Here is a 9,763-nt window from a genome sequence, read left to right on the forward strand (position 1 = left end):
TGCATCGGCCGGGAATCGAACCCGGGCCTCCCGCGTGGCAGGCGAGAATTCTACCACTGAACCACCGATGCTTTACTCTTCATGTGTTAATTTTTATACTTAAACATAAAATAGATTTTGAGCTCTAAATATCAATGTTATTTTTGGGCCTGTTTCGATTTATTACAATATTTCTATTTCCTTTACAAACTATAAATATTTTTGAGCCATTTCTATATAAATACTGTATCCTTCGATGAATAATTCAAACTAATTTGGAATAAAGCGCCTCCCGGCGGTCAGTAAAGATCGATAACCCAAAAATTGTGGAACTCTTTAATGTTTGAGGAGTTAAAGTTACCGTAAACATGGGACCGTGGCAGACACTTCTGTGTGTAACGATATTACTCGTCCTTTTTAAGATCAACATTAGCACTGAAACATGTTCAAAAGATGAAGATTCTTGTCAGAAAACTGATACGAAGTCATGTGGATGTTCAATAAGTCGTGACACATCCAAACTATCCGAGGAACAGGAGTCACATGGTCATGAAACCGATAAGTCCAAACCGGCTTCAACGACAGGTTCATTATTTCGGACGCATGGGATGGTTAAAATTCCGGGTGGGTCATTTTTAATGGGAACAAATGATCCTGTATTTGTCGCTGACGGAGAAGGACCGGAAAGACCAGTTACTGTTAACTCTTTTTATTTTGACAAATACGAGGTTAGCAATGCCGAATTCGAATTATTCGTCCACGCAACGAACTATAAAACTGAGGTAAGTTTAGGCCTAATGATATAAGTGGAGATAAGGATATGGAGGTAAAAGAGATAAAGTAATAGGCAGGCCAGGATTCAGATCAATAATTATATAAACTATAGACGGACACTTTGAAAATCAAACTGATTTCAAGCATAAAATTAAATAGTGCAAGCTTCCAAAATAAACATGGTTTGGAACAATCAATAAATAACAATAAAAATAGCACGTAAACTCTCCATTTCTGGAAGACAGAATATTGGTCTTCTCCATTTGCAGAACACCCCAGCCCTCCACAGACAAGAATTGACTTGTGACCCTCTGGTTATGGGTTAGATACTAGAGAGTAGATCAACTCAACTTAGTGAACCATACAATATACGTAGGATGCATGTGTAACAGGGGTGGAGAAAAAGCGCGAGCTAAACCAGGATTTGAAGCTGGGACCTCTGAATACTAGCTGAATGCTCTACCAACTAAGCTACCTGCTTGGTCACTGATAGTCAACCCAGTCCAATCCCCCTACACTCATACCTCCCTTTTCAAAGTCTTCCCCCTCGAAGACATACAAGACCCTTAAGTTTTACCACCACCATGGATGATGAGGCCGTGCCTTGTTATCTCAGCTTTCCGTGTCATCTCAGCTTTCTGTGTCTTTATATTTGTTTATAGTGGGTCTTTGACTTTAATTAATACCAGAGTTCTAATTATAAATACCATATTCAACCCAGTAAGCGCCCATGTCCATATAAGCGCCTCTCCCCTTTTTTGAGGGCTCAATTTCAATTACACAGGCATAAATGAAGACCAAAACTACACAAAACTGTATAGATTTGCAATAATTTCTTCTGATTAGCACCTTTTCATTTTTTCAATTTTTTAAACGCCCTGCGCGCTTATTGGGTCGAATACGGTACCTAACTTTTATGATACCAGTTAGGCTGTTTGTAATAAATCTGAACTATTTGCACTTCAATAACAACCTCATGCAGACAACTTTATCTATTGGTACATCTGGGACTCTGCTAAACATGGAAAAGCCATGTCCATTGATTACACTAAAAGGTCTTGTGTTGTAAGTAATTTTAGGTACATGCTTTTCTAATGATCTTCTATAGGATTTTCAGTTAAAACATATTTTGTATTTTATGTGGCAATTCCAATTACCAAAATCAATTCTTGTTTCTGTTATTTCTTAGAGTATAAAAGCAAACAAGGACCTTTCTCAAGTTTGATACTTATGTAGGTTTTCCTTGGTCCATTTAAAGCTTTATTTCAAAATCAAATTTTATTTCACAGCAATTATGAAAAAAGCTATATAACTTATATAAAGTGGACTCTAGTTGTTAATGTTTCATTCTGGATCTGATAAACATAGTTGGCCATCCTGGGCCAAGTTTCATGAACATTCCTTAAATTTAAAGAATTTCTTAACTTGAAATTCTACATAGGAAAGCTATATAGATTTGAAGGAAAACTCCTTAACTCAATTTTTTCCTTGACTTCTGCAATTTGTTATGTATCAAATGTAGGTTCTTACGGTCCTTACTTGAGATGTTTGGATTGAATAGAAAACAATATGGCCAACAGGTGGACATCTTGAATTTCGATAATAGAAAGCTTATTAACATATATAAATTGCTATTTCTTGGAAAACTACCTGCAGAGATATGGAGCCTTTTACACCAATATAGTTAATAGATGAAACTTATAAATGTTCATTGCAAACTATATTATAGCTATATGGCAGAATTACAGTAAGAGTTATTTCCCTTTAATTGGCTGGTCACCACTGGCCATATCTCACACAAGTCTTGCTGACCACTGTGTGTTTTGTTTCTAAAGCAGAAGCAATTACTTTTGACTTAATTGCCATGCTAATTTCTTCAACCTGCTAAAAAATAACACAAAGTAAAAGCAATTTACAATTTACTGAAAATATTGAAAAAGTTATAGTTGCAAATTTATAATTATATTGATATTTATAAAATTGTTTCTCTTCATTTGTAAATGCACACTATTTTGTATTTTTCAGAGGTAAGTATTGTAAAAAGAGCATGTTTTGTACGGAATTATATAGTTTCTGTCACTCAGCTGACAGACAAATTGCTAGAGCATGCTTCTTTGACTCAGTCGGTAGAGCTTATTGGTTTATCATGCAAGAGGCCTGGGTTTGATTCCTGGTCAGGTGCTTTTATTTCACTAAAATGATTACCATATCATCATTTTACATGTGCCAGGTATTTTTTACTAGTAATTTATAAAAGTTATGGTGTGATATGCAGATATGGTCAAAGTCTCTCTCTCTAAGTCAGTTCTTTATGCTGGTCAATTAGATTGTTTAAGTTTTGTAATCTTGGGACATCCTCGATACTCCAGGGCTTCCGATCACTTACGATCTCTACACCCCTGGACTATCTCATAGTAAAATTGAAGGCAGCTCAGCGGAAAACATTTGACCAATCATAGGCTAGCAAAAATTTCCTTTGAAGACTACAGAGAGAGCGACGCCTAACATCAAAGCCACACAGTCAACCACGGTGTACCGTTATACGGCTCTTTTGATGTACATCAAATGACTAAATTACCTGTTCTATTCTGTTGCCTCCAGTTTTACTATGAGATAGTCCAGGGGTGTAGAGATCGTAAGTGATCGGAAGCCCTGGAGTATTGTTTAAGTTTTGTAATCTTGGGACATAATAAGAAAATGCTCTTGAGTATTTTACCTCCATGTTTAGGTTGTCATCCTACAAGTAATACTTAAAGCCACACTATACGTAACTATCAACAAAATTTCAAGTTAAATTTGACTCCAATATTGTTAGTATTTGTAGATGTAGTTGAAATTAAGATATATTAAAGAGTTTATAATGGTTTTTTTATAACTTTGATACAACAGTTGCCGAAAGTCGATATATGTAAACATGCCTTCATTTTAAACTGGTCGCCATAGAAGTTACGATTTTTGCTGAACGGAAGTCGGAAAGTTCATGACCCGTTTTCGGAAGAGTTTGGACAGACGTTAGGTAATTACGGTAGTCACATGACGTTCTCGGCAACGACGTTACAATGTCGGCTAACTTCGGCTTGTTTGACTAAGTGGGACCCACCTAGCGATGTTTGATATTTATTTGATTTTTTATCAAAATATTCCGAATCATTATCGCTTATCTTGACTCCGCTTTAGTCCTGTCTCTGCATGATTTACAAAAGAATTTTTTTTCAACATTCTTCTAAGTCATGAAAAAAATAAGAAAGATACTGATATTGGGCCTTTAATGATTTGATGTGTTGTAGGCAGAGACATTCGGGAACTCTTTTGTCATGGACAAGTTTGTCAGTGAAGAAGTAATGAAGGGGATCAGCCAAGCTGTAAGTATTAGGAGATAAAATTTAAGGTCAAAGATCAAGATAGATATTACTGAAAATAGGAAAGCCATTAAAATTCTGTTTGATAACTGTTTGATTAAAAAGCATTTACAATAGCCAGATCAGATATGACATAAGCAGGCCTGGCATCATCGTTGGTGACCAAGGATGGCCTGGAAGAGCTAGGTGCAAACATTTGTGTTCCAAGTCTCGATCTATAAGAACTTTGATGATACAGGTACAAGGTGCCCCCTGGTGGGTGCCAGTAGATGGCGCCGACTGGAGACATCCGTACGGTGTAGACTCTTCAATAGACAAGATGTGAGTACCATTCGTAAAGTTCCTTAAATAAGGAAAATTGAAACTTAGCAATATATTCAATTATGGGTAAATTAATAATGACCATCCTCAGAAATCCACTCAATGTATACATGCATTTATATTCTGATGTAAGGACAGAAAAGGTTGTGGGCTTTCAGGTGATAATATAATTATCATAAGGTAGCTAGCATTTTTGTGGCATGATATTTGTTGAATTTTTGTTGTACATTGCGATGAATGCAAAAACTTTATCCACAAAGTACCGGGTATTGAGAAATGATTGACTTACAAATGCTCTTAAAATCATATGGTGAAATTTCAAATCAAATTATCCTTTTTTTTGTTTAATTAAAATATTGAAAATTTTGACCCATGTATATAACGGGTTATATGATATGTGGAAGATTTTTACCTATCATGATTGAATTTGATAATTATCCGCTGTGGATATTTGTATCTTTTATCAGTATGGACCACCCAGTTCTGCATGTGTCCTGGAATGACGCCGTAGCATACTGTAAATGGATGGACAAGCGTCTACCAACTGAAGCTGAGTGGGAGTACGCCTGTCGTGCAGAAAAAGTTGGCAGGTCTGTGTGTTTAAATATTGGTAATACTTACGATATAGACCAACTGTCTGATATAGTTGATAATACACAGGATGTGACATAGAAAAGTAACCTGATTTTGTCTGTTTGTTACAGATTATTTCCCTGGGGAAATAAAGTGAACCCCAAAGATAAACACTGGATGAACATTTGGCATGGCGAGTTTCCTAACACCAACACCGCCGACGATGGATACGAAACCACTGCTCCAGTAAGTAACATCTATATAAGGAAGAAGATATCAAGATTTATGCAAATTTGTTATTATGAAATGTGTAGTGTTACTTATTTCGGTCCCAACCTCGTCCGATTGATTATTCATTTGTTTGGAGGTAGGGGCATTTGTAAAGTTAACATTTCTAGTTTTATCAAATTCACGACGACCTTGATTTTGTCACTTATAGTAATGAATAAGTAATTTTGACATATGCTGATGACCTTGACGACCTGGATTTTGTCGCTTATAGTAGAATATGATTTGGATGTGTTTTTAAGGTTACAGCTTTCCCTGAACAGAATAAATATGGACTGAAGAACATTATAGGAAACGCCTGGGAGTGGACATCTGATTGGTGGGAAACTCAACACTCGACCGATCCTAAGGATAACCCAGTAAGTAAACATGAAGCAATAGATTTGTTATTAGGCTTTGAGATAATGGTTCTAGTAAAATTGGTCAATATATCATTTGAATACTATAAACGTTAACTTTTTTTGGCATGTGTTAAATTTCAGGATTTGTCAGCGTAAATATTTTTGCAATGTTATTATTTTTGCGAAAAATGCAGCTGCTAACTATTTGCAACAAAGTTTGATATGCGTACAGGGGAAATTTTTGCGCTAAAATGTCCTTGCCATAATTAGCGTTAATTATCTCCTCATGTAAATTTCAACATTTACAATAGAACAAAGGATGTACAGTTACCAAAATTACAAAATCAAACATATAAGAATGAATGTTAGCATCAAAATTATGAATGATTTTGGTGTCCAGCTGATAAATGCATGAACCTTATTTTATAAGTATACACCAACTAGCACACATGGTCTCTACTACCTAAATTCTTCAATATCTCTGATTTTGTATCGCAGACAGGACCTTTGAAAGGAACTGACAAAGTAAAGAAGGGAGGATCCTTTATGTGTCACAAGGTAAGCCATTGTTTAATGATTGTAGTCAGAAAATCACACTAATCATAATTAATTTGGGTAACATTGAGACAAGTTGAGCTTGATGTATATGGTACAAGATCCTGATATCCTAGAATATATATCATGGTTGAATATTTAAACTTGGTCATGTGGCATTCAGTGAGATGTCTTAGATGCTGTTATGTAGTACTTTAATTATTAATAATCGTCAGATGTATGTTTCAGCATGGTAGCACTTTAAATTATAGCTTTCCTAAGCACAAATCATATATTCTTTCCATAAGCACATATGAAGGCCGTCCTCAAATGACATTTGATAGTGTTTTGATATAAAAACAAGACTCCTGTTAATCCAGGGAAAACTATTTGTTTTATCTGAAATATGTCAGGAGAATACCTACCTTGAATAAATCATCACAGGCCATTTTGCCTTTTTCTATAATTTCCGTTCCTCCTTTCCAGACATATTGCTATAGATACCGTTGTGTCGCAAGGAGTCAGAACACACCAGACAGTTCCGCAGTCAACCTGGGCTTCCGATGTGCTAGTGATAAACTTCCTAAATATCTACAAACTGAAAATCCATAGGCTTGTGTGCAGGTTTTATGTGTAGCATGAAGTGCAATAGAGTTGTGTGTGAATGCAAGGATCCATGAGAGTACCAAGTACTTCAATAATTTGTGATGGTTAATTAAAAAGTGTGAATACTGCTGCAGTATGAATGATCTCATGAATGGTTTTTGAACTTTTATAAATGCTTTTTTTTATCCATAAATAGATATTTAATTAAAAATCATGAAGTGTCTTTCATGAACTTTTCGGGAAATGCTGGAATGATTTACAGCTTCTATCATTCAAAATAATACTGGTACATGTATATAGGATTATAGATTAATAAAGATTTATGACATTGCATAGCTGATGTTCATTAAAATTCATCAAAACAAATGAAATAATTGGCGTATTGATGGATACATTTGTTGTACTAAATCTATTGCTCCTTTAAATATGTATTATAGATTAATGTTTGATTTCTGTGATTTGTAAAAATATTTTTATTTCTATTAATTAAATATTACCCCAGACTGAGGGAAAATTGTTACATATGAAAGTTAATGCTGCTATTTAATATTAGAGATGCTCCACTGCTGACAAATAGTATTTTTTCTCTATCAAAAACAGGAGCAGACGATTTCGTTTTTTCGTCAGTCACAAAAGTTACTTACTTAATACATGTACAATTACCACCATTGAAAAGTGTGTGCTTCTAATTTAACTTCAAGATAAAAATAATTGTATTGAAAATAATTAATTGCATCCCAAAAAAAATCCCTGTTACTATGTTCTACATGGAATGAAGTACTTATTGATTGCGCATGCGCCAAAAGCAAAATAATTATTTTATATTATTTTTTGTGTTAATTAGACATATTCATACATGATAAGCCACCAATTATTGTTAAAATGGTGAATACCGTTTATGCACTGTCGGCAGTGGAGCATCTTTAAAGATAACTATTTAAAAAAATTGGTGCAATATGTACATCATTTGTTATTGATAAAGCTTCATTATATGTTTGTTTTAAGAAGTATTTCCCCTGTGAACATATTATTGGTTTATATATAAATCACATGTAAGAATTGTCTACATGGTTTCTCTAGGATTTAAGAATTCTGTAAACAGCTGCTGTGTATTTTAAGCATTTATTTTAATTTTTGAGAGGTAATGTCATCGATTATTTCTAAATACATGTACCTCAAATGCAAGTTAATATACATATTTGTAATTAAAACATGAATAAATCATCTGAACATTTGTTTCTGTGATATTTCTGTAGTCCCACATGTACATATACTATAAACATACATATTTTAGTGGTGATCTTTTATCAGTCATTTCTGTGCAAGAAATGCAGTGCTGAAATATTTTTGCACTAATTTCATATATTCTTTAAATCGTTTATATATCTATTCTTATGATTTAGGAATTCATCATTGCTCTAAAATGTTCAAGAACGCTTTTGCCCTCTTATAAACATTTGATTGCCAAAATTAAGTTAGTTTACTGTCTGTTTGGTTATGAGCATACACATACACAGTCAACTAAGGCCAATATACACACACATACGATACACAGTCAACTAAGGTCAATATACACACACACTACTAAGGTCAATATACACACACATACTGATACACAGTCAACTAAGGCCAATATCACACACACATACTGATACACAGTCAACTAAGGCCAATATACACACACATACTGATACACAGTCAACTAAAGTAATCAATATACACACAATACACACAGTCAACTAAGTCAATATGGTATAACACACATACATACACAGTCAACTAAGATCATATTGGTTATAAGTTTTCACACACTATAACATACACCACAAGGTCAGTACAACTGCCAGCAACTAGGAACCAATACCGAAGAAAACACCACCCACGGTTCATACACACACATACACGTCAACTAACATATGGATTCGAACCACAACATCCCAAGTAACTGTAGTCGCAATATAAACACTCATATAACATACAAGGCAATCAATACACACACACTACTAAGGTCAATATACACACACATACTGATACACAGTCAACTAAGGCCAATATACACACACATACTGATACACAGTCAACTAAGGCCAATATACACACACATACTGATACACAGTCAACTAAGGTCAATAGACACACACATACTGATACACAGTCAACTAAAGTCAATATACACACATACACGGTCAACTAAGGTCAATATTGGTTATAAGCACACACATACACGGTCAACTAAGGTCAATATTGGTTATACGCACACACATACACAGTCAACTAAGGTCAATATTGGTTATAAGCACACACATACACAGTCAACTAAGGTCAATATTGGTTATAAGCACACACATACACAGTCAACTAAGGTCAATATTGGTTATAAGCACACACACATACACAGTCAACTAAGCAATACAATATTGTATAAGCACACACATACACAGTCAACTAAGGTCAATATGGTTATAACACACATACACAGTCAACTAAGGTAATATACACTAGATATACACACATACACAGTCAACTAGTCAAGTATAGCACACACACACGTCAACTAAGGTCAATTGTTATAAGCACACACATACACAGTCAACTAAGGTCAATATTGGTTATAACACACACACATACACAGTCAACTAAGGTCAATATTGGTTATAAGCACACACATACACAGTCAACTAAGGTCAATATTGGTTATAAGCACACACATACACAGTCAACTAAGGTCAATATTGGTTATAAGCACACACATACACAGTCAACTAAGGTCAATATTGGTTATAAGCACACACATACACAGTCAACTAAGGTCAATATTGGTTATAAGCACACACATACACAAGTCAAATAAGGTCAAGGTATTGGTTATAAGCACACACATACACAGTCAACTAAGGTCAATATTGGTTATAAGCACACACATACACAGTCAACTAAGGTCAATATTGGTTATAAGCACACACATACACAGTCAACTAAGGTCTATAT

The 9,763-nt window shown here is 34.7% G+C and overlaps 1 protein-coding gene and 1 non-coding gene across 2 annotated transcripts; one reads left to right on the forward strand and one right to left on the reverse strand.

Moving 5' to 3' along the window:
- Positions 1-71, reverse strand: Trnag-gcc (transfer RNA glycine (anticodon GCC)). Its single transcript has one exon. It is a non-coding gene; the product is annotated as a tRNA-Gly (tRNA).
- A 236-nt stretch (positions 72-307) lies between these two features.
- On the forward strand, positions 308-8,005 carry LOC138336906 (formylglycine-generating enzyme-like). The gene is made up of 8 exons (XM_069286523.1): positions 308-761; positions 4,041-4,115; positions 4,351-4,433; positions 4,901-5,023; positions 5,138-5,252; positions 5,537-5,653; positions 6,134-6,193; positions 6,656-8,005. Exons 1-8 carry the CDS (start codon positions 348-350, stop codon positions 6,779-6,781), a joined length of 1,113 nt encoding a protein of 370 aa, XP_069142624.1. The 5' UTR covers positions 308-347; the 3' UTR covers positions 6,782-8,005.
- The last annotated feature ends 1,758 nt before the right edge of the window (positions 8,006-9,763 follow it).

The sequence above is a fragment of the Argopecten irradians genome, chromosome 12 (genome assembly GCF_041381155.1).
Source record: "Argopecten irradians isolate NY chromosome 12, Ai_NY, whole genome shotgun sequence".
In the NCBI taxonomy this organism is placed as follows: domain Eukaryota; kingdom Metazoa; phylum Mollusca; class Bivalvia; order Pectinida; family Pectinidae; genus Argopecten; species Argopecten irradians.